Below are 26,753 nucleotides of genomic sequence, written 5' to 3'. Positions count from 1 at the left end.
TCATAGGCCTTGTGATTTTTGAAAAATCTTTATTAAACCGCCGGTAAAACCCGGCATGACCTAGAAAACTTCTTACCGACTTCACATTGGTAGGTGGAGGCAATTTATTCATGACATCAATTTTGGCTTTGTCAACCTCAAGTCCCGCCCTTGACACCTTGTGACCCAAAACTATACCCTCTTTGACCATAAAATGGCATTTTTCCCAATTAAGCACCAAGTGTGCTTTTTCACACCTATCAAGCATTTTATCCAAATTAGCCAAACAACTATCAAAGGACTCACCAAACACCGAAAAATCATCCATGAAGACCTCCATGGAAGTTTCTATCATATCTTGAAAAATGGCCAACATGCATCTTTGAAAAGTACTCGGTGCATTGCATAAACCAAAAGGCATGCGACTATAGGCGTAGGTTCCAAAAGGACAAGTAAAAGTGGTTTTCTCTTGATCATTCGGATCAATTGGGATTTGAAAATAACCGGAAAAACCATCTAGAAAACAAAAGTACTCATTACCCGCCAACCTTTCAAGCATTTGGTCCATAAAGGGTAAAGGAAAATGGTCCTTTTTGGTGGCCTCATTCAACCTACGATAGTCAATGCAAACTCTCCAACCGGTGACCGTTCATTTAGCAACCATTGAGGATTATCAAGCGAAGTAGGTAGCTTACCACTTGGGATTTCCTCAATTTCTTCAAACTCCTCATTATCCAATGGAGCTTCATCCATGCTAAGAGCCAAGATCTCCTCAATCTCTTCAACTTGGTCACTAGCAACATTCCTTTCACCGAGGCTAGCCCATCTATCATCGCTTGCGTCATCTTCAACACCTACAAGCTCCAATTTTTCTAACTCGGCCGCATCATCTATAACATCAATTCTAAAACAAGTGTCATCGGAAGAATAAGAATGTTTCAAAGCTTTTTCAATTTTAAACACAATACGGTCTTCCCCGACACCCAAGAAAATTTCCTTGTCCTTTACCCGAATGATAGCATCCGCGGTGTACAAAAATGGTCGGCCCAAAATGAGGGGCACCTTGGTGTCCTCTTCCATTTCTAAAATCACGAAATCAACAAGAAAAACAAATTTGCCTACTTGCACTTGCAAGTTTTCGGCCACCCCCATTGGGTATTGAAAGGAATGATCCGCAAGGCGGATACTCATCTTAGTGGGCCTTAATTTCCCCAATGAAAGCTTGGTAAAAACTGAATATGGCATCAAATTGATGCTAGCCCCAAGATCGACTAAAGCTTTACAAGACAATTTAGTACCAAATGAACAAGCAATGAGAAAACTCCCTGGATCGGCAAGCTTTGGTGGAAGCTTGTTTTTGACTACCGCCGAGCATTCTTCATTCAAGAAGGTTGCCTTTGCTTCATCTAGCTTCTTCTTGTCCATCACTAGCTCCTTGATGAATTTGGCATAATTAGGCATGCCCGAAATAAGGTCAACTAGTGGGACATTGATCGTCATCGTCTTGATCATGTCAAAGAACTTGTTGTATTGTTCTTGAAGCTTTTCCTTCCTCAAACGTTGAGGAAAGGGAACCTTTGGCTTGTATGGCTTGACTTCGGGTTCCTTGATTGGTGTGGCTTTAGGAACCGAAGTAGTCACCACCAGTGGTGACTCCATTTCAACTTCATCATCGAACTCTTCATCAAAATTTTCTGCACTAGGAGAAACGTTAGAAACAAAAGATTTATCCTTAGGAGGGGTGATTACCTTACCAGATCGTGTAGTTATTGCATTTACGGTCTCGTTACGGTGTTGGGGTCCTTTGTACTTGTCATCCCCATGTCTCCACGACCCTCCTTGGCCTTGATTCGGGTTTTGTTGGGTGTCACTTGGAAGTGTACCCGGCTGCCTTTTAGAGTTCCCCATCCTATCCAACCTCTTTTCCAAATTAGATATCAAAGCATGGTTGTTCCGGTTGCTCTCATCGATCTTGATATGCAAACCCCCAATCTTATCATTCAGAAGCTTCGAATAGTTCTCCATTGAAGCATTCCGCTTCTGTTGAGCCTCCTCCCTTTTTTCTTGCTTATCCAAGAACTTGGCCATCATGGCCATGAGGGGTGATCCTTCCTCCCCATTGTCATCTTGCTTTGGAGGTGATGGTGGTTGTTGTTGTTGAGGCGGTCCTTGGTTGTCATCCTTTTGCCACCTATATTGAAAGTTGCCACCACGATTGTTAGAAAAAAGAATTAGAAGAGTTTGAAGAGTTACCTTGGTGACGGCCTTGGTAGTTGCCACCACGTTGGAAAAGCGGTTGATATTGACCGGATCTTTGGTTGTGCACATAATTCACGTCTTCTCTAACCATTTGATCACATTCATCGGCATCATGTGGTCCACCACAATGAACACACCCCCCGGCCATGATCTTAACATCACGCTCTAATCCTCCAAAATTGTTTTCCACCATGGAAAACCTTTCATCCATGTGCTTCGAGAGCGCTCTAATCTCACTAACCACCTCGGATGTCTCTCCCCCATCGACCCGGGCTACTACTCTACGTGTCCTTCTATCCCTACGATCCCTACTAGAAGACCTAGAAACTTGAGCCTTAGCCATATCCTCAAACATCTTCCAAATCTCACTAGAAGTCTTATAAGTAGTACTACCCCCACAAGTCATGACCATCCTCTCATAACTTTCCATATTCATTCCATCCAAAAATATACCAACAATCTCGGTATCACTCACCCCATGCCCGGGGCATTCCCACAGAAGATCTTTCATTCTCAACCAAGCTTCAACAATGGACTCATCCTCATCTTGCCTAAAAGAACGGATTATAAGCCTAAGTTCTCTTTCCCGATTTGCCGGAAAGAACCTTTCAATCAAAGCTTCTCTAACCGCCTCCCATGTGGTCAAACTATTTGGTGCCAACCCTTTTAACCATTTGTGAGCTTCCCCCGCTAGAGACATAGGAAAAAGCTTCATCTTGACATTGTTAGCTTGGTTCTCCCCATAGTTGAACAAGTTGCAAATCATCTCAAACTTGTCGAGATGCTCATGAGGATCCCTCTTGTTTCTCCCGTCAAAACATAAATCCTTGACCATTTGCAAGTGGTTGCCTTTCACGGTGAAAGTGTCAATTGCGGGGCTAATAATGGTGTGTGAAATCGAGTTTAATAATTTATAACAAGATCTACCGCTTACTGACTACCACACACTTACGGGCAGTGTATCCATTCGTATGTAATATAGTTAATTGGTAAGACCAGGATCGAACACAAGGACTGAATGTTGTACTTAAAGTTGTAAAAATGTAAATCAAGAGAAAGTTTGGTTTGTGGCCGAGTTGTCACTTTGCGTTTCAGAAAGCTAATTAATCGACAAGTAAAATAAATGAAATACTCAACCGGTGTCAATTGAGAGTATGCGAAAATAGTTTGAGTTGTAACAAATAATTAAAAAGCCATCTATGTCGAATCCGCTACACAAGAAGTTTAGGTTGCATATGGTTTAAGCTCAAAGTTCAATAATGTTGGTGACAATAATCGTGACAAGTCAAAAGCACAAACGGGTGCACAACGTTTGTAAAATTTACTCAATCACCTAATCAACCCAATTTCTTGCAACAAGTGGTACCACCAACCCTATTACAATTCCTTGAACTAACTAGTTCGTTTGATTATCTAAATAACAATTTTATCTCTGTGAAAGAAACGTGGTACCACCAACCATTAAATTCACTTAACAAAGTAATTTCTATTAAACTTATATTCTTTACTATCATACCATGACCTAGCAAAAGTTGTTCATAGACAAACAACTAAAATAATACTTGCATTCAACTAGTACCAATATTGAAGAACACAAATATCACCAAGAACATAAATTTAAGTAGAAGAAATCACTTCATTAAGATCTTGACAAAATGTTAAGTAAAACCAACTTGAATTCAAAATACTATGCAACCATAACTAATTGTTTCACTTCATCTTCATAGATGTATAAGGATTTAGCTACTCATAATGTTAAAAGCTAAAGATTTAAATAGAAAGGAAAACATAATGTACCAAATATGAAGAAAAGATTCAAATCAAGATTACAATTGAGCTTCGACAAGTAACTAGTGCTAAAATCAATCTTCAAATCTTCAAAAATGTTGTTGAAATGATGAAAACCCTTGAAAACAGCTATGAGTTAAGTGTGGAGGCTAAAGTGTCCAAGACTAGGGTTTGGGTTGAGTAGTGGAAGGTATTTATACTTTAAGAGAGAGAAAATCTGTCAGACCCCCTGCTGGTCGCGCCGTGAGCCACACACTCGCGCCGCGAGAAGTAGCAATTTTGAGTCACATTTGATCAGGGGATTTTTGCGCGTCGCGAGTCTCGCCAGTCGCGCCGCCAAGGTCAAAAACAACAGGGTCGCGCCGCGAGAACCTGCTCGCGCCGCGAGTCATCATCAGTTTTCCAAGTTTTTCTGATTTCCATCTACGTTCTTCTTCCGTTAGTGCATATGGACTACTTCTGAGCTATTTTCTACCATTTGGAAGCAATATACCTGCTGTAGGCCTGAAACCACTAGCAAATACCATAACGCACCACAAAACAAGTATAAACGGCTATAAAACTAGTACAAAACGTCCAATTCGGTCTAGGGAAATATGTACAATTTGAGGCTTATCAATACTCACCACCTCTGTCTGATCTGACAACTTTTATTTTACATTCAAGTTGATTTTCAACCAAAGTTTTAAAATCAATAAAAGTTTGTAAGGATTCAGACTTTTCCTTAATCAAATAAAGGTGAATATAACGTGAATAATCATCAATAAATGTAATAAATGAAGTATGCCCTGTAATGGAAACGGGATAAGGACCACTGATATCAGTATGAATTATTTCCAACAAGTTGGAACTTCTAGTGGCTCCTTTCTTATTCCCTTTAGCCATTTTGCCTTTGAGGCATTGAATACATGTTCCAAAATCACTAAAGTCAAGAGAAGGTAAGATTCCATCCTTTACGAGTCTTGTCATACGATCTCGTGAGATGTGACCAAGAAGTTTATGCCACAACATGGAGGAATTCTCTTGCTGCTTAGGTGATTTTGTCTTTGTTTTTGTTATATCATCAACATTAAAAGACAACAAAGATTGTGAGAAATTGTGATCTAGTTCTAATTTATACAGTAATGCATCCAAGAAACCATGACCAAGCAATTCATTATTAAGAGTAATAGTAATCTTTCCGAAACCATGAATTATGACAAAACCTTCAATGTCTAGTCTAGAAATAGATACGAGGTTCCGAGTAATCCTCGGTACATATAAGGTATCTACTAGTCTAATACATTTTCCAGTGCTCATATGTAAAACATAAGTTCCCATGGCTTCGACATCTAAAAGATCACCGCTTCCAACTCTAAGTTTTCTTTGGCCCTTTGGTAGCTTTTGGATTGTATGGAATCCCTGCATTGAGTTAGTCACATGAACCATAGAACCAGAGTCACCCCACCATGTATTAACAGGAACATCAGTCGTAAAAGACTCAAATATTACATAAAGTACGTTACCTTTCTTAGCTAGCCATTCCTTGAACTTAGGGCAATCTTTCTGAATATGCCCTTGAGTACGACAGAACTTACATTTGATGTTCAAGACATTAGAGCTAGAGGTAACTGCACCAGGACTGATCTTTGAAGCTTTCTTTCAAGTCTTGTTACTGTTGTTACCCTTCCTCTTCTTAGAATTAGCAGTGGTAGTAAGGTGAACAGCTTCAAGTTTCTCGAGCTTAAGGCGATCCTCTTCTTGTTGACACATTGCAATCAGTTCACTCATCTTCCATTTATCCTTCTGAGCATTATAGTTAATTTTGAAGGCATCAAATTGAGCATGCAATGATGTCATTATGAAATGCACAAGAAAATTATCAGAGACTTCCATTTCAAGAGTCTTAAGCTTGTTCGCCATGTCACTCATTTTCATTATGTGTTCATGGACACCGCTACTTCCATCATATTTCAGAGTAAGCATCTTTAGCATTAAGCTGCTTGCATGCGCTTTAGACGATCCCTTGAAGTAATCTTCAACAGATTTGAGGTAATTTTTAACTTTTTCAGACTCAGGGATAGTGTAAAGTCCCTCACTCGATGGTTTAACCCACAAGTGTAGAATAACAAGTCAAGTAATCACTAGATAGGACTAGTATGAAACTTCAAGTAAGCACTAGAATGGACTAGTATTACAATAAATATAAATGCAAGAATATATATAACGTAATACATACTTAGGCAATATAAAGATAAGCAAGTAAGTAAATGGTGAGACAAAATGTAATTTTCAAGTGTATTCTATTTATTGATGTTAAATAAAATACAAGGTTGTTGCGGAACAAGATATTACAAAGTAAGTATCTAAACAACCTATGAATTACAAGTGATCTAATCTTTGCTAAATAAACTCTTTGATCGAAATACTTAAAGTTGTGAAGTATGACTGTTTAGATCAAGAGTATTTGAGCAAAGGCACCAAATTGCAAAAGTATGTAATTTGGACGAGGAAGTGACTTGGTATTTATAGGCAAAAAGAATAAATATAATATTCTTTTTGCCGTACAAAATATGGTTACATGCATTTAAGGAAATTACTTTAATTCCTTAAAAGCATTGATTAAAGTACAAGAATAAAGTCACATGATAGTGACTTGTCTTCTAATTAACCAACCACCTTTACATGCGTGTAAGGCTTTTAACAAAAGACAAATGGATTGTCCGGTTAAAGGCATGTAAAGGCATAAAGTCAATTCCTCGTAATCAGTGTTCAGACTTGTAAGGTCTAGAACACTGATAAGGACTCCAGTCAGGAGATCTGGTAAGTCTTCCAGTGAGCTCCGCTATTTGTCAGACTTCTTTCTTCAGACTTCAGTCTTCGACTTCAGTGAGAATGTTCTTCAGTAGAAAGATCTTGACTGGAGTGAAGTCCAGTGAACAAATCTGGTGGAATCCAGATTTCTATACAAGTAAGTTGTTCACTGGTCTTCACATAATTTCTGGACAAATCTTCAGAGGGCTCCAGTAGTCACGTCTGGAGCGAATCCAGTAAATCTGGACCTAACAGATAGCTCCTCGAAGACCAAGGGGAATGGAGCTCTTAATCGTCATAAGTGACAAGCGATTCGCCTTATCCCACTTCTCAAATGCTGCTCTCTGTTCTGCAGTAGAGTTCTCAGTAATAGCAGCGGGTTCATCATTACGAATGGCATAGTCAAGGTCAAGGTACCCTAGAGTAAGATCTAATTGATCTTTCCAAGCAGTGTAGTTTGCACCGGTAAGTGGCTGAATGCCAAGAGTAGGTACTACATTGGAAATAAGGAGGATATAAATTCATGATACAAGTAATAGAAGATTAATAAATTAATGCCTAAAACTAAGGGCAATAAGATTATAGTGACACAATTAGCTATCTAAGGCAGACTAAGCAATATCTATAAAACTAAGGGAACTAAAGTAATGCATAAAACTAACAAAGAGCTAATTTTAATATTCCTACAAGTAACATAATTAGATATCTAAGGCTTATTAAGTAATGTTTCTAAAAGTAATGGAACTAAAGTAATGCCTAAAATACGTAAGAGGCTAAAGTAATGTTCCTAAAAGCAATGAGACTAAGACCATTATACTAATGAAGCTTGTCATAAGTAAACCTATTGTAAACACCAAAACAATAAGTTAACATAAGGCTCTACTTAGATTTTACATCACCTTTGGGCAGAAGTAACTAATATCTAAGTACAAATGAGCATTAGATCATGCAATACAACGCTTATCTTTTGACCTTTGGGCACAAAAATAAAAATCGTGTATATTATGCATGAAAAGATGTTCCTTTAAGCACACAAAGTATATTAAATCACCTTTGGGCAGAATCAATATACCAAGTGTCCATTATGCAAAAGGAAAAGAATGCAACATGCGATTACATTTGACCTTTGGGCACAAATGATAAATCATGTACATTAGTGCGAAGCCCCCCACACACTACGGGGGTCCGGGGGCAACGCCCCTGGGAGCGGGTCCAAGGGGCGGCAGCCCCTGGTGGGGTCCAAGGGGCAGAGCCCCTGGCTGGGAGCCAGGTCAGCGCGCCCAAAATTTTTACCCTTAAAGTGCTATGTTAAAAATGTCTCAGAAAAAAGTATTTTTGAAAATAAGAGAGAAATTTAGCCACAAAATTATAAGGTAAAATACTAAGCACGAACACATTCATCAACTAAAATCTTCTTCAGTACAACACGAACTCAAGTCATAACTCGTGAATCCGTTAGCACGAAGTAACAATGAGTCGTGACAACATAAGCACGAAGGCATCATAAGTGATGACGTCAGCACGAAGAGACCGTTAGTTCGTGATGACGTCAGCACGAAGTTCGTGGTATGAGGTAAGCGCGAAGTGAACTGAAGTTCGCATGATTATGTCAGCGCGAGGAGTATATAAGCTCGTGATGACGTAAGCACGAGTTCGCGTGCGAAGATAGTTGAACTTCGTGTGATGATGTAAGCGCGAAGAGGTGCAGACTTCGTGATGACGTCAGAATGTATAAGGAATAAGTTCGTGATGATGTCAACACGAAGTTCATGTGACGTCAGCACGAAATTCTTCGATTCTGCACTTTCTGAGCTCGCGAAAACCCTCGAAATCGAACCAAAAACATGATAGGACTTCGTAACGTGGCTCTGATACCACATGTTGGAATAAACATGGTTTGATTCAAGGGAAAATACTCACCAGATGATCTTGTGGAACCTGTACGGGCATTAAACATAGTTGCCATTGAATTCGGGTTCCCAAAACAATGTGATTGAATAATAATTGGATGGTTGAATTCGGCTGTAAGTGATGCACGAATTTGAGAGGAGAGAACACACGAATTTAGGGTTTTATTATGTGTAGGGATTAACCTAAACTTAGGGTTAATTACACTCTATTTATAATGAGAGTAACTACACATTCAACCTTTTAGTATTTACACATTCAACCCTTCTGGTGTTTAATGTGTGTACCATTAGTCCTAAGAGTAAATACGCCCATCATATATTTACTTAGACATAGGGATTTCAGTTATCGTCAATTATCATATCAGGAATGATAAACGATCAGTGACGATCACACTAACGTGGTTCCAACACTCATAACTCTACTACTAGTTGAAAATGAACTGATAATCATCGCAATAACTAGATTTCACAAGAAACTAAGAAAGATTTACATGTGTGCGTATGAAACTTGAATTCAAGAAGAACAAAAGAAGATTTTAGACACTTATGTGATTCTTCTAGACTCTAACCTCTTTCACTCAAAGATAAGCTTTAGTTTAAATTAGTTTTTAGGAATTAGTATTCTAAGGTTGGAGGGCATTTTCTACCATTTAGGTAGAAACTGAAAGCAGTCTCTCTACTTAGGTAGAGGTAAGGTCTGCCTACATCTTAACCTCCCCCATACACCGTCGAGGTATTGGGGCTCAAAACCCGCAGAAGGCGGCACTGAGCAGTTACTTACTTACTTGGTTATGTAAGTGATGTCTAATTGTTTTGTTATGAGAAATGTCATGGTGATATTATTGATTTTATTTTGGGATCAATCCTTTAGTTAACTAGTTTTCCGTTCATGATTGTTGTGACATCTTGTCAAGATCAGTTATAGCTATTGTTAGATTCGTGTTCTGTTGTTCTTGCTAGTGAAGATGACTAACTAAGCTCTCTTGTTGCCTGCGTATGGGTATTTTATTGTGTAAATTTTACGTGTTCATATTATCATATATGTTTTCATTTTATGTGTTCATATATGTTTCGGTTCTTCATACATTCTAATGGTGATGAATGTATATTGTTTTCTGATTATTAATTTTGGTGGTGGAACTTATATAAATTTGGGTTATAAAGTTGTATGATTGGAATTTTTAGTTATTGGTATATAGTGTCACTAGGAATATAAACCCATTGAAAATTTTGACCGGATGTTATGTGGAAAGTTTGTTCTTGTTTGTTTCAATCTATATATGACAACCACCCCTACTTTTAGTAGATGGAGATGTACACTTAAGTAAACGTGAAATGTACCTACGTGACATTAAGTATTTTAGAATGTAACTACTTATGATTAAATGTCTGTAGTATGAACGAACTAAGGTTTTGAACATTGTATGTGGACAACTATGTAAAAATCTTCAAGTCATGTAACCGAACGAATGTGGCAGCTCATATGGGTTACGACATATATGATATTACATAATTTAGAAAATTACCAAATGTTAACATACAATGTCCACAACCGTTAATTTGTTCCTACTATAAACATTTTGTCATTGTTACATATAAGGATACTTAGTCCTTATGTTTGTGAATGTTCATTCGTTTCTATCTTTGTTTGTTTTTGTTTTATATACTAATATAAAGATTTTATATTAATTGTAATTGTAATATTATTCATATTCTTTGCCACAGATGGTTCTAGTGATTTACTAAGACAATCGTAAGAGTTATGTGATGTTGAAATTTTGTTAGAACAATCAAAACAAGAAAATAGTTGCACTACCTATATAACGGAAAACAATGTTTTTAACTACCAGATAAAAAAGGCCTGGTCATTTGGGTTGAGTAACTAATGCGACTCGAAGCAAACAATTCTACTATTGACCAAAACAGACCGGTTTTACAGGTTGACCTGGATCACTTTTTGCCAAAAAAATACCAGGGTCAGTTTGGTTTGTAGTCAGGTTTTACTGTGTTAACATGGTTATGTAATGTAGTGACTTACGCTAGTGATTATGGGATGTAAGATCCTTCATTTTTCGGGTTATGTGATGTATCGTGTTACTTGTTGTAAAGGTTACCGGTCACCACACTACATTACATAAACATCTTGTCATAGGTGGTTACATTCGTATGTCATTATCCCATATATATAAATATATAATCATATAAATCTATATATGTATAATGTAAAGGTGGTCTTTTTTTTTTGTCTTTTTTGACTCACGTTGACGTGTACATGTGAAGGCTGACTTTTTGATTATCTATATAAGAAACCCTAAAAAACTTAAATATACATATATATGCTAAAAAAGACGGTTTTAACAGTACACGCTGGCTGGAAAACTTTGCCGGAAAACTAAAAGTCACGATTTCTCCCACATTACTTCGAATTAGAACTTGAGAATTGAGACCGGTGGCAATCGACTCAAAAATGACTTCCATACAACCTCTAGCCAAAAATTAACCGTCAAACACTTCGCCGGAAAAATGTGGCAACTCGCCGGAAATGGTGTTGCTGGAGATTATGTCACCTGGAAAATGGTATTATGGTGGTTGCGAGTGTTGATTGCTGAGTTTTTTCCTTTCATGTTCATCTTCTATAATTTTTATTGATATATATAATTTTTATATATTGAATTGAGTTTATATGGAAAGCTTTAACTGGATGTTGGGTTGATTTGTTTCGTTGAATTGCAATTAGAATTTGATTTCGGATCTAGAATTGAGTTTATATATTCTTGGTCAGGCTGTTGTTAACTCCCCGATTTTGAGTTTATATGGAAATGTATTGGTTTAACACGTATTCAAGAATGGTGTTGACAGAAAACTCATTGGAGATTATGACTAGAGTGTAAATTTGCCGGATACATTACATAACCATTTTGTCATAAGTGGTTACATTTTACATTTGTATGCCATTATCCCTTAAACTATTACCAAATTACCTGTTACAACTTGCAGTACCCGGTTAAATACATCACATAGCCCAAAAAACATAAGTGCATACATCACATAGCCACATAGGCACCCGAGTAGGTCATTACATTACATAATCATTTTGTCATACATGGTTACATTCGTATGCCATTATCCCTCTTAGTTATTGGTTTATAGTGCCACTTTGAATGTAAACGAATCAAGACTTTTGTTTGGATTTTCGGTGGAAAGCTTGTTCATGTTTGTTCCTATATTTATTTAAATTTTTATAGTATGAACGAACTAAGGTTTCAAACATTATATGTAGACAACTTGGTAAAAATGTTCAAGTTATGTAACTACTCAGGGGGTATTTGGTATTACGATTACAAAACAAAATCTGCTTTTTCAAAATAGATTACGCGTTTTCAAAACTGCATTTTGAAAAAGCATGCAAGTACATGCTTCTCCAAAATTGCGTTTTCAAAGCCAATAATCACTTTTTCATACAAACACTTTTTTAGATTATTTACATTTTACAAACGTAATAATCAGATAATCATTTTATAACGCAATCCCAAACACCCTCTCAATCAAAAACTTACACGTGACAACTCATATTGGTTGCCACGTTTACGATACTACATGATTTAAACAATTTATATAATGTCCAAAAATCTTATTAAAAGAGAGAAAAAATCTACAGTTATTAAGTCAGGATTTGGATTTTCCAAATTAAAAGAAAAGGAAAAAATCTTGCTCAACTTTAATTTTAGTATGTTTGAATAATTCATGTGAGTTTATTAAAATAACTATGTAATACTCAGATTATTACAATAAATGTAATTAGAGTTGCATTTATGTGATTTACACTATAATGAGTTGTTCTTGGACCAGGGCCTTCCGTACCTTTCCTCCTTACACTAACAAAATTGTAAAAACAGCCAAAAAACTTTGAGGATTGGTGTGGGTGGTGGGGATATTAAGATGGTCTAGAAACCCGTGGCTAGAATCTGGAGGATGTGTCAACAACATGTACATGTCTGTTATATTAAAGGAGTGATTCATGAGCACTCAAACATGTCGGGTTCTACAAAGCCACAAACCCTGGTTAGCATGCATCCATGGTCAGAATGATCTTGCCGTGGGATATTGTAAATATGCGTACAAGAATAATCAAAATTTTACATCGCAAATAGGGTAAGTTATACAAAAATGCAAAATTTATCAAAAAAAAAGACTATCCTGATGTTTCCGCACAATACACTGGCATTTGACTTCCTCAATTTCAATCTCCTACATGAGAAGTCTACTAATTCAATGCCTTGTGAAAAGCAACCTGAAAAATCAGGGAACTATAAGCAACAACACAATTCAGATTAAACAATGCACCAACAGAAAACAGAAAGTAGTAACAATGATAAAATCTAGGTAATGAACAAACATCATAGAATAACCCTAACCAATACAGAGAAGTCAAAACCGAACTATACGTACAGTGTGTAAATAGAAATGTCTTTAACAATAAAGTCAACCAATCAATGCAAGGATGATCTGTGTCAGCACTGTAAACTAAAGAGCAATAATATGGTCCACTAGAAAATTCATCTACCTTGATAATATTAAAAATAATCCTTACGCTGTTCCCTTTGTTCTAGGTTTAGCAGGCTCACATCATACAAATGATATTTTGTGATCATTATTAACATCATTTTCAAAAACTTTCTATGTCAACAGGTTTGGGTATAAACCTTTATTTTTGTATCAAGTTTTCCAAATTCCTATTTTACATCTGATATGATTAACTCCTTTATTACTGATACAATGTAAATTTAACATAATTCAGTAAAGTCTAGTCAGTGTAAAATTTCAAGGGGAACAGCTGTATCAAGCTATACATATTATACACTTACAGAAGTTGATGTTTTCAGCAGCTCCCTAATCGCCATTGTTGCATAACATGAAGCTGGAAGCGTAAAGCTCATTTTGAGGGCTAGCTGGTCTCCTGTAGCAGTGCACACACTTGACGACTTCTTTTCTTGCAACATTGTTTCTCCATTGGGTGTCAACACATCTATCAGTGGCTTGCTAATTAATGGACTGTTCCCATTAACTTCATTGGACTTGGTAACACAGTCTAAATCCGTCTTTACCAATGGGATACTTACATCTGTATATCTCAGCAACTCCCTACAGAACGGAAAACAACGTTTTTAACAACTACCAGATGAAAAAGGCCAGGTCATTTGGGTTGAGTAACTAATGCGACTCGAAGCAAACAATTCTTCTATTGACCAAAGCAGACCAGTTTTGCAGGTTGACCTGGATCACTTCTTGCCAAAAAATATCAGGGTCAGTTTGGTTTGTAGTCGGGTTTTACTATGGGTATGGGTTTAATAAAGTAGAACAGGAAATATAAATTAAATTTACACCCACCTTCAATGGGTTTGAAAGAACTTCCTTTTCGTACCTTTTAAATTTCTATTTCCACAGACCAAATGTCATCTATCACTTTCATTCCCGTTCCTCCATTCCCAACACCTTTTAGAACTGCATCAGTATAATACTACTCTATTTTGCATAAAGGGATTAAACAACTTTTGGTTAACATGATTAAACTACTACGATTATAACATAAATTGATAAATATTATCCAGCATTCTACAGGAACCCTAACCTAGAGGAAATCAGTCATTTGAAAAAATAAGTTTATCAAGACAAAGAAGTACAGTTATGTGTAGGTTAGGCAAGGAAGGTGATTAGACCTTTTCCGTATCACCTCTCATCAAGTGTGGCCTAGCCACTCTTTAATTTTTTTTGGCTTGCCGTTAAGAATAGACTACACAGACATTGGGCAAAAAAATCCTTTAATGGGTGCGAGTACTCTAACTTTATTTGGAGTAAGATTAAGAAACATTCTAAGCTTAATAAATGCTCCTGTCGAATGGGAGAATTCGCCATCGTTTGTTGCTAGAAGACACAATAATAGTTTGAGGAAACAAAATAAAGATTGTTCAAATATTTTGCCATCTCAAAAGAGAAACAGGTAGAACCAACTTTTGATGTTATTCGACTTAGACTTATGGTTTACAATTGTAGCCATCACATCAACTTGATGAATATAAAAGGAAATGGAATATTAGGTGAGTTGATTTGGTTGTTCGAAATAATGAACCGGAATTTGTAGTGCTGCACTTTTGAGGGCACTAATGGAATGTCATATTTGCAGTTGGTTTATTGAGTTATGAGTAAAACTCATGTGATGATATTGGGTTAGGAAATGTGATAACTTGCTGGTGTCAGGTGGGTATGCATGGTTAGGTGCTGCTCAATTTGAATGAATTTTTAATAAATATAAGGAGTTTTTAATGTTAGATTAACAAAGAAAACAAAAAAAAAAAAAACAAAACAAAGTAAAGATTCCAATCATTGTATGTACACATGAGCTAATGCCTGATAATCAATTTATGAACATTCACTTACTCCATGTTTAGGTGATTAGTGCCGGGTCACTAGACAGCCTAGGTCTACTTAGTATACTCCTATGAAAAACACTTGTAGGTATTAAGAAAACAGCCAAGTGGAAGATAGAAAAAAAAAATAATAAATAAAAATAATAATAATAATAATTTTTTAATAATAATAATAATAATAATAATAATAATAATAATAATAATAATAATAACAATAACAATAACAATAATAATAATAATAATAATAATAATAATAATAATAATAATAATAATAATAATAAAAGAAGATAACTTACCATTCATAATCCTTTGGATTTCCAAATACTCGCCTATAAGCTCCAGTCATGCTGGCTAGTGAGAACTCCCTAGGAAAAAATAGAAACGCTTGACACACATACATGCAAACTATGGTAGTGACTAATGCTTAGTTGCCACCACATTAGTAAAAAAGGATATACACAAATATAAACATAATATCCGGTGGTTTTGACGTTTTTAGATGGTTTTAGGTGTTTCCTAAAGAATTCCGCCATCGCGGACAGTGGCTTGTACCTTGTAGTGTTGGTGTAATAGATTGGGAGAGATATTGATGTGTTACCCTCTTGCAGGTAGTGCTGAATCTTATAATTGACAGGGGTAATGCTTCATATAATGGTTGAGGGGCAAGCCTTTGGTGGGGATATGCATATGCTCATATGTGTATATTATTTTGTTATGCATCATATTAATGCTATGCATACTTTTATACTTGCTTTTGGAAAAGCTTTAGAATGCATATTTACTTTTTTTTAGCATGTTACAAGAATGAAACAAAACTTGTATCCATTGTTGATGGTATTTTTTTTATCCCCGCAACTATTTTTGTAACCAATCATCAAATTATAGTTTGTTGAATCCTGATTTCACATCAAATCAGTTTACGCCCCCAAGTCAAAAGATACATATCATCTTAGAAGATGAATGCAACATAATAAATGTTTCCAAAAAGACAAAATAAGCAGCAGGATAACTCACTTGACGTTATGCACACTCTCTGTCAAGCTAACACCATCCTGTCATTATATAATATTACTATCATCAATCATGTGAATTAATTAGTTATACTAACATGTAAAAGCTAGATAGCCAACGGAATCCTATTTTAATACCAGTGGATACAATAGGATAGATATTATTAATTATATTATACTATCTTATAAAACATTTTGCCCTTTTTAAAAATCTCAAAAGATGATTTGAACTACCTAAATTACCTTCCTTCTTTATTCATTAATTTAAACATCTCTACCTAATACACCTATAATACCCTTAAATCACAATCACTTTTTTTTTTCTCTCCACAAATCTTAACCGCTCATTTTTTTCTCTCCTTCATAAATCATTTTATTTCTCTAATTTATTCAAAATCTTTTATCTCAAAAACCGTATATCGATAAATTATAAAAACTGTATGGGTGTTTTTAAAATTTCATGCTCTTTCATTAGAAATGTCATTCGATATACTTTCGATGAATTTTTAAATCCGAGTACAGAGCCCGTACGGCTAAGACATTTGGCTATCACACTCTATGACTTATCACCTCCTATGACCTATCACCCCCACCATCTCATCGCCACATTGCGCGGGTACTATTGCTTGTCTATACTATATTATAAAGCATTTACCAGTGTTGCAAATATCGTACTTATCGGCCGATATATAGGCGATATATCGCTTATCGGGGGTTCACTGATAAGAAAAATACATTATCGTGGCCATTTTTCGTTTTGGTCAAAATTCGGTCAAACTCGGTACCTATCGGTTGTTATCGGGATTATCGGTCAATAAAAAAATTGACTTTTTTTTTTTTAATAAGAAACGGGTTTTTGTCAGTTTTAGGGTTTTTATTTCATTCAATGCTTTCACCTACCTAACTCCCACCTCTGCCCCCCTTGCGATTCCATCCCCAACTCCGGCCCCTCCTCCGTCCAGTCTCCGGCGAATCCACCGCCGGCCAATCTCCGGCGAATCCACCACCATCCAACTCTTTACAGTAAGCTGTAAAAGAACTCTTTATTGCGCCTTGTGGAGTTGTCTTCGTAATCGCCACTTTTCCAGCTCAAACTGTAAGACAATCTTATATATTGCTAGTATATATATAATTTTAGATAAATTCCTTTACATTTTAGGGTATCCGATATATCCCCGATATATCCTACTTATCGCTTATCGGGGGTCGGCCGATAATAAACCGATAACCGATATTTACAACCTTGGCATTTACCGCCTCCCCCCTTTTTTGAATGAGACTTTGATAACTATAATACCCTATGACATATACAAATACTAAATCAAGAATGCTTGAACAAGAATTGAACCTAGGACACTATAAATGTGCACTCCTTACCACTAGACCAAGGAGCCATTTGTGTTATTATTTTGTCTATCTAATACATATATATTTCCAATTCTGTTTTGATCATAAATTATTTAAAAAAGAGACCGGTCATTCCTTTCCGGGCGGGTTCAACCATCTACACCATCACCACCACCATCCCCCATCGATGCTACCACCATATTAATAACGGGTTCTTCCACAATATATTCAGGACAGCCACATTTTTTTGTACTATTTTATAAAACATCTGGAAGACATTATTTTGTAGTAAGCGAAATCCCGACAGTCACCCTATAATCTTTTACCCAGTTACCAACTTCCGCATTTAGAGTTTTCAAAATTCACAATCAATTTTCTAATTCAGTTTTGCTGAAGTAGGGGATTGTGTTATATTTGAATTATTTATGCATGTATATAAGCCAAAATCAAAATGTAATGTGAACACCTGATTTAAGCAGCAGTAACAACCTATATCCAACACACACACAAAAAACACCAGCAATAAACACATTACCTTATCTGCAAGATCTTTATAATATTGTTCAATGTCATTCTGTGGATAATTTACCCTTGAACTGCCACAAAATAATGTCAGGAGTAAATAGTCAAACCAAATTAATAATCCAAATAGTTTACGACATTGGTAACTGTCTAATGCTTTACCCAGGTAAAGGAAGTACAACATCAGTAACAGTGTAATGCCCAGAAGCAATGTCTTCATTATTGACAACCTGTAAACAAGACAACAAAGAATCAAAGATGATCTATATCTGCAAACTTAGTCCATATAGATCTGGGAGACCCTCCATTTTCCAAATCCATTTCCTACAACAGGACTGTACCATTGTAGTTATTCAAGTGGCATCCGATTGTTCCATAAATACTGAGATACCTAAACTATGGACCGCCAAGTACGACTTTCAAAAAATATAAAGGTGATTTCTGTTGCTGATTCCCTAAATGGGACAAATAAAGTTGCTAAAAATCACATTACTGTCAAACTTTCCACTTGGCTGGAACAGAGTTTTCACATTTGTGGTAAAATGGCATCTGATAATGCATATAAAAATGACACCTAACTAGAAGGGTGACAGTCACTGTGCAGATATAGTAGCAAGGAACAACAATAGAGTAAACATAAAGTTCCCTGACCTTTACCGAGGTACAGTTTCCTTCAGATACATGTGTCTCAGACTCATCTAAATGATCATTCTCAGATGACTCATTGGGCCCAATTTCTTCATATACAGAATCATCGATTTGCTTAATTTCATTTGAATTTTCTTCATTGCAATAGACCAAATCCCCAAGCACTACATGGTCGGTCCCTGATAAAAAGTAGGATTAATTAATAAATATAAATACAAGAATACATGTACAATAAATACAATATCTAATAGGGTTAAGTACCTTCGAATGTAACTAACTATAACCAAATGTCTATAGTAGGAACGAACTAAGGTTTTGGACATTGTATGTTAACAACTTGATAAATTGTCCAAATTATGTAATATGACATACGTGGCAACCCATATGAGCCGCCACGTGCAACTTTTTGATTGACCGGTTCATGATTTGAACATTTTTACTAAGTTCTTAACACATGATATCCAATCTGATAGTTGATTCCCACTATAGACATTTGATCATAGTTAGTTACATTTCGCCGCACTTAACCCTATATAATATATAAGCATGTCTTTAAGCATAGATGATTAAAACCATATTTCTGTACTCTCATGCTCGCAGCATGGTTCCACAGGTAGCTTTGGTAACTGTGCACGTACCTGAAAAGAAAACAAACAATTTTATAGAGAAGCAAATTGCATACATAGAAAAGTAAATAAATATCCATTCAAAAAATAGTTTATCAAATCAAACATTGATTAAATAAAGATAAAAAAAAAAAGGTACAGAATAACTTAAACCTACAACTGCAGTTGGCATTAGGCTATTAACTGATTACACCCACTTCACAATTATTAAATAATACAATAAATGAGAACTACGGCATGGTATAGTAAATCTTGATTAATTTAATGGGTATTATTTTATTTGAATGACTTTCCGTATTTAAACTTGATAGAAAAAGTAATACTCACATCATTCGAAGGGTCCTAGGTACAGCCTTCAGAGCTTGCAAGTAGTTACCTGGACACTTTTTTAAACACTGCAGCTGATGATACATTGAAACATAGATTAGTAAAAATTTTCCAATCTATAAGAACCATCTGGTAAAACCACAAGAAGAAAGAAACAAAGTTTCACAAGGAAAGGAAAAAATGATATATAACACTATAAAACTTAGAAATCTTTTTTTTTTTCCATCAGAAATTCTGTCACTCTCTCCTTCAAAAAGCATCCACGGGAAACTCAGGGTTTACGTATTTACAACATATCCAATTGTCAAAAACTTTTTTTTTTTAGAACAGCGAATGGCCGGACCACGGGTATCCGGATTGGATAACGAGGGCCTACCCGATCCCCTCCCCCCGCCCCACCCGGTAAATTCAACTCGCACGCCAATTGTCAAAAACTATTTCAAGGGAAGACACATAACCTACATTGTCTAAGAAATAAGACTATAACCAAAAAACTCTACAAAAAAAAAAAATGAATATAAAGATCAACAACTTACTATGGCCTTTTCAGCTACCAGAAAGCGGGGTAATTGTCTCAAGGTCCCGTCAATGTCTTCACTTTCTTTGTAATATTCCCTTATACTCCTTATGTCATCCCTTTGTATGGAACAATTAACATTAAAGAAAGCAGATAATATCATGAAGTTTAAATTTCGAATTATCGCTACAAACTAATAGTGGTAGAAACTAAAAGGATATCACCATCCCTCGGATCAAGAATCATTCTCACTGCTTCTTCCCATTCTCCTTTAAGTAGTTTAGCACCAATAAGGTGAGTAGGTATAGAACCACTGCCAAATCTCTGTGTCAGAATCAAAGAATCGGTTATCAACGTTCTAAACAAGATTTAATGACAACAATTGTCAATTGGGGAGTAATATATATAACATTGTAAGTCTTTGATTGTGAGTGGTTTCACTATAGCTAAGGATATAAGTTTACAAGCATGAGGTACAACTTTATTAAACCATAACATTTCGTCTTTTTATTATAAGGTTATCCTCTGTGCCACAGTCAGACCACCACCACCCACTTCTTCCGGCACCAGCGAAATCCTCTTACCACCTTGCACGATTCTTCTGTGCTCAAACAGGTACTGTTTCCTATTGTTATAAAAGAAAGAAATTGAAAGTGTTTGTGTGTGTGTGTATTTATATATGATCTTTGTAATGCTATTATGAAAAGTTTATTTCTTGGGTTTTTTTTTGTTAAAATAAATTTTATGGCATGCCAAGTGTTCCACAAAATGCCCACGGTAAAAGTTATACTAACATATGTTGATTATGGGGAAGGGAATATGAGGCTGTTAGGCACCTAAGTTGGGTGAAAAACCCCTCACATACCTTTATTTAAACCATAAAAATCATGGGGGGCCAAGCATTTATTCAAAATATTAAAATATTGGTATGTGAGGGTATTTCACCCAAGTTAGATGCATAACAGCCCCATACTCACTTTTCTCTTATTTGTAGTTGTGGGAATTATTTGAGGAAAATCATTTTTTGAGAAAATAGAAAATGAAGAGGACCCAAGAAGCAACAGATTGTCAAAGCACGAGCAGCAAACACAAGTCAAAATGTCCGTTGCTTAGAGTGCGGTAGTCAGTCCATTGAAAAAATCCCAAAGCTGATATTGTCGTTCCTCTCAGGAAGGTTAAGCCTTCTATTTATTACATATTTGACATTCCATAATTACTTCTCACCATTTGTTTTATGAATGTAGCTCACTTGTATGTTTCAAAGAGTATCTGGTGGTGACGTGGTGTGATGGTGTCATTTATCGTTTACTATGATCACAATACAATAGGTGGGTATATATTATTTAGTAGTCAAATTTTTAGTACTCATCGAGTCATGTGACTGTGTTAATGGTAACGGATAATTTGGGGCAATTCAATTAGTAACTAATAAACTGTTTCGATATTTTAGTTCTATTAGTAAAGACTTTTCTTTATCAGAAGTAATTCTTGAAACTGTTTCTATGTTTTCATACTTTCGTTGAACTTCTACCTACCTTTTTCTCATTAATCGTTGTACAGGATTGCGGAATGACCAAAAAGATACCACGAAGAATATAAGCAAAAACATAGAACTGCTGCATTCAGCTCGGTTGCTCCTAAAGCTTCAACTGGCATAGACTCAGGTTGACAATGATAAACAAACTAATTGATAAGTTGAAAGACGAATATTGCAGTTGCTTCCGTTTTATTTCATTCAGTTTTTTGCTCATCAGTATTATCAAGATGAATTGTGTAACCACTTAGATGTTTTCACACTTTTGCACACAATTTGTCAGAACAACAATGTTAAAAAATTTCACAACTCGAGTGCTTTTAGTTCATCAGATCAGATATATTACGTCATTAATCATCATGCCCTTGTGCATTTTGGATGCATAATTGGCTTTGTGATACGTAAATATCTTCTTCAATATAGTAAAACTGTCTCTCCACTTACGTTGAAAGAAATTCTGTTCCAATCATATGATTAAAATTATAATTATAACGAGTCATAACGAACTTATATTAAATGGTTAATCTTTAGGCCAAATTTGAATTATTTCAGGTTAGTATCTTCATAAAAAGCTGATGTTTAATGCTAAACAGCCAAGGAAGTACTCCTAATGCTAATAATTATCTTACTTCAAGGTATACTAATGATGATCATCGCTCTAATGCATAAAGTTTGGTTCCGCAGGGAACTGCGGGTTTCATTCCCTAGTTTCCCATAAAAAAAAAAAAGAAAAGGAATTTTGAAGAAAGAATATTATGATGTTTGATTGAGAGTTCTAGACAGTACCTGCATACCAAAATAGTTTATGAATCCATGCTTTCCTAAGGCATCTGCTGCTGTTTTTACAGTATCCTCAGAATCTGCAACCACGCCCCTAAAAAATACTCATACAAATTCGCATAATTATACATAAGACAACAAAATTATGAACTAAGATGCATGTCTTATGTTGACTACTAATGGTAGAGATACAAAAGTAAATGGAGAGGGCGGGTTGGGTAAAGGACCAAAATATGTCATATATAACCTGTGACCACGAAATAACTAGTAAGTCCATTATGACCACGAAATCTGTTTTAATAATAATAAAACACTCTAAAGAATACGTTTTAAGAGGTTTAATATATTAAAAATACACTTAGTGACTTTTGATCTGTTCCAACCTACCTATTTAACCCAGCACTTTTTTAGCTCAGTTTTTTTAATTTACCCATTTGACCCATTAGATATAACACATAGCCCAAACCAACCCATTCATAAGACCGTGCTTCCAACCAGCTGAAATAACTACATTAGTAGATGGCCCAGATGTACACTACAATACATTAATCTTATGCAGTTTGCTCGAACCTTAGTGTGATTGTGAATCGATTTCCACAGAGCTGACCAAGAAGAAGCCCTTCATTGACATAGCTACATGTAACATTGTGATAAGATCCATCATCCCACATATTTCCATATATAATGATCAAAGATGAGCAAGAATGCCAACTCAGTATGTCAGTACACTTACCAAAAGTCACCAACTTTCAGTCCTATCAATCTTTTATTTAGAGCAGCCACTTTATGTGCATGCTGCTTGAATACAGTCACCTGAGATGTGAAGAATGCCTAAAATGTCAGACATCATAGAAAGAAAACGCAGCACCTGTTTCAAAAGATAATGAAACGCTACCTGAATCAGTGTATCCTAACAAAAATGAAACATAACTTGATTTTTGTAAATGGTTTGGCTCATAGTTCAAACTTACGTTCTAACTGCAGATCCTGATAAGCTTACATTATCCTACTAAAAGACTTCCTATTCTTTTATCTTGTATATTTATGCATAATCATAAATTCTTAGAATACAACTATCTGTGTGATTAGGACATTCTCTTTATCCTAATTATTTCCACCACTCTTATCTTCAGTTATTTATACTCAGATGTACTTGTCTCTTCAGCGGTCAGCTTGCTCTTTTTCTTTATTTCAATACCTCCTTTGTTTTGGTACACAGGACTAAGGGGTTCCCGCTGATTTACCCTTTTTACCTCCTTTGTTGTTTTTTGTTTGCTGCTTGTTATTCAACATTTCTCAATAGGTAGAGACTTGTAGTTATTGTGTTTTCGTAGGCTAAACCAAACAAACTTGATCAACAAGTATTTCAAATGTTCAGTTTTGAGGATGAAACAGATGTACAATCTATGAACTCATTTTATAAAACTAAACCCGCAAAAAAGGTCTTCAAGATCATACAGATGAGTAAGATTTTTGAGCAACAATGTGAATAGCACACAAAATACTGCTGTAAAATTTAAAGTTCAAGATACGTAGATGTTATTTAGATGCCAAATCAAAGCAATTCGACAAAGCCTAAAGTGCATACTGGTTACTGGCCAATAACCCATAGCTTACTAATAGCTTGAGTAAATGATTGTGTATATGCATGTATGCTGATACAATAGTAAAGTACCCAGTAAAATGAACAGTTACCCTTTGTGTTGTTACAGCACGCTTATCTTTAGTACCAGAAAATCCAAATGACCTTGGCTGAAAAAGTAGATATCAACAATTATAAGAAATAGATGAGAACAAAAGTATTCCCCCTCTCCATTTGCAACTTTTTACTTGACACATACTTCTAGAAAATTGTTCGACCTGAAGTAATGGAATAATTTTTACGTAATGATGATGGTCATATGAAAAGTGTTGCTTATATGGGAGGAAAGGGTTAATATTCAAACAAGAACCTGAATGCCAAGCATCTTTCCGATTAATCCTAACGCCTCCTGTGTATCCTTGTTTTCCTTGCAAAGATGAAACCTGGAAATAAATATCAGACAATTTTCACATAAGTTGAAAGAAATAAATAAATAACCAGTTGATGCTAGGTTTATAAACATGAAATGAATAATAAAAACATAAAAATTAAAAGTGAATAGAACTCTGATTCACTTCAACTTTCTACTTGTTATGAAATAACTACTTTAATATAGTAACCCGATTTTACTCCTCTTAACTAGTTAAAAAGCAATTGATTTCCGAAGACCGGGTACTGACTATTCCTACTGATGCAATATTGTAAGATAGTTCATATCATTCCACTCTGATGATACTTAAATCAAATTTTGTCCCATGATACTTAAATCAGAGTTCATATCTAATATAGAATCAATTATCAAGGAGTTATTGAAAAGAAACTCAATAGATGAATGCGCGGGAAAGTAACAAATCTCATCCACACGACTTGACTTCTTTATATTAATACCAGTGGACACTGACTCAAAAATATTAGTATCTAAAAAGTAGTCATTTACTTTTTATTTTTTTGAGTATGTATCAAGCTTTACACCGCCTTCCTTACTTTAACAACAAAAACCAAATATGAAGTATCTATTAGTAGGTAAATATTTTTTTGAACATGATTAAAAAACATGACCAAGAGGTCCAGGACCAAGCACTTAGTTGTGCTTATGTGCTTCAAAGTGCAATTAATTATGATAAACTTTTAACGATAATAAATCAATCAAGTAAAGATCATATGTGCATCACCTGAGAAACTTTCCAAGATGTTCTGGCCAATGATCTGAACCCCGACTATCATAAGGGGTGTCACCTCTGCCTTTCCGCTTTTTAGAACCCCGGGTTGTGTCGTTTTTACCCCGTGAATTGAACCTCACACGGATGCATTTTGAGTAAGGGTCTGGTCCGTCTACTGTGTCAGTAACCAAGAAGTTGAGTCTTTGTTTAAAGAAATTATGCACAGCCTGAAATGTGGAAAGAATTAATAAAATGCACATCCTATTACTACTTTCTATACACACACACACACACACACATATATGTATATATATACAGAAGATATAGTTAAAGGAAGGAAATGATACCGTGCGGTGGAGTTTATCTGAACTTGGAGATAAAACGATAGAGGTGGCTCCGTCTTGGATGTCGGAATTATTATTACTATTATTATTATTAATAATAAGTTGATTTATAAAGTCGGAGAGAGAATCGGCATCAGAGTCACCAGCAAGAGCTCTAAAGGAATCGATATCAGAATCATGATTAGCATTCAATTGATCCACAGGAGGCTTTTTTTCGAGTTCTTCTTCTGCTATCTATATATATATTTCATCAAAGCAAACAAACTAACATCAATATATAAATATATATATATATATATACAAAAAAGAAAGAAGAAATGAGGGAGGGGACCTGAGTGGATGGATGTAAGTCAGTCAAATGAACAATATTTCCATCCAAATCTACTTCATTCACTACAAAATCAGAATACCTACAAAAAAAAAAATTACTCGGCCAATTCACTTTTTTTTTTTTTTTCAAACTCATAATAAAAACAGTAATATTAATAGGAATGGAAAAGAAAGGAAAGGAAAGGAAAGGATGAATGCCTTTGTTTGAGAATGGCTCGGAAACCAGGGAGAGATGGGGAGATGTAGCAACAAATGCCTACGTCTGATTCTTCCATGGCGGTGACTGATTCTGTATATTGATAATTATTGTTGTTGTTTTTAATCTGACTGGAGGGGAAACGATAGAAACAGGAAGAGGATGAAAAGGAGGGTTTAGGGTTGAAAAGTGAATTAAAACAGGGTTTTAGTTGGTTGCCACTCCTGCTCCTACCATTCAATACTAGCACTAGTTTTGTTGTTACCAAACTCATACTTCTCCCTTTCTAAATCGACTACTCTACTAGTTGTTATATTCGGGTGGATATTTTATTTATGCTCCATTGAGTTTTTTTTTCAAAAGAATAGAAAAGGAAAGATAAAAAAAATCACCGAAAGTGAAGGGAAAGAAAAATCAAGGTTTTTTCCCCCAAAAGTTTTTTGGCCATTTTGGCCTGATTTGGAAGAAAACTCGTGGAAGTGGTGGTTAAAGATGGTAGTTGCAGGTTTCTGGTGGTGGTTGCGTTGCAGGGGGTGGTTGCAGGTTTCCGGTGGTTGTTGCAGGTGGTGGTTGCAGGTTTCCGGTGGTGGTTGCGTGGAAGGAGTGGTTGCAGGTGGAAAGGGTGGTTTTCGGCGGTGGTTGCAGGTTTCCGGCGGTGGTTGCAAGTTTCCGACGG

General features: G+C 35.7%; 1 protein-coding gene across 2 annotated transcripts; it reads right to left on the bottom strand.

Annotated features, from left to right (window-relative positions):
• Positions 1-12,704: 12,704 nt before the first annotated feature.
• LOC122588493 (multisubstrate pseudouridine synthase 7) lies at positions 12,705-26,375 on the bottom strand. Of its 2 annotated transcripts, XM_043760624.1 has the most exons (20): positions 26,080-26,375; positions 25,883-25,961; positions 25,555-25,785; positions 25,220-25,434; positions 24,418-24,490; positions 24,161-24,217; positions 23,199-23,278; positions 23,036-23,098; positions 22,472-22,559; positions 20,373-20,475; positions 20,171-20,274; positions 19,635-19,708; positions 19,255-19,319; positions 18,685-18,860; positions 18,196-18,263; positions 18,047-18,107; positions 16,169-16,206; positions 15,451-15,519; positions 13,595-13,871; positions 12,705-13,020 (listed from the first exon to the last, which is right to left on the bottom strand). In XM_043760624.1, exons 1-20 carry the CDS (start codon positions 26,349-26,351, stop codon positions 12,994-12,996), a joined length of 2,220 nt encoding a protein of 739 aa, XP_043616559.1. In that variant the 5' UTR covers positions 26,352-26,375; the 3' UTR covers positions 12,705-12,993. The 2 variants fall into 2 exon arrangements, with proteins under 2 accessions (XP_043616559.1, XP_043616560.1); XM_043760625.1 differs by lacking the exons at positions 12,705-13,020; positions 13,595-13,871; positions 15,451-15,519; positions 16,169-16,206 and adding an exon at positions 17,052-17,258.
• Between the last annotated feature and the right edge of the window lie 378 nt (positions 26,376-26,753).

Source organism: Erigeron canadensis, chromosome 2, assembly GCF_010389155.1.
Source record: "Erigeron canadensis isolate Cc75 chromosome 2, C_canadensis_v1, whole genome shotgun sequence".
Lineage (NCBI taxonomy): Eukaryota > Viridiplantae > Streptophyta > Magnoliopsida > Asterales > Asteraceae > Erigeron > Erigeron canadensis.
The sequence above is the reverse complement of the archived record's forward strand: the minus strand, read 5'-3'. Positions and strand labels throughout refer to the sequence as shown.

What these genes read in the sequence shown, in the direction of transcription:
- LOC122588493 (XM_043760624.1), bottom strand. Translation starts at nt 26,351, where the DNA reads ATGAGTTTGGTAACAACAAAACTAGTGCTAGTATTGAATGGTAGGAGC. An exon ending in GTGCTGTAACAACACAAAGG is followed by an intron (nt 23,279 to 24,160) that starts GTAACTGTTCAT and finishes TTCACATCTCAG; the next exon opens with GTGACTGTATTCAAGCAGCA. An exon ending in GTTGTACTTCCTTTACCTGG is followed by an intron (nt 18,108 to 18,195) that starts GTAAAGCATTAG and finishes ATTTTGTGGCAG; the next exon opens with TTCAAGGGTAAATTATCCAC.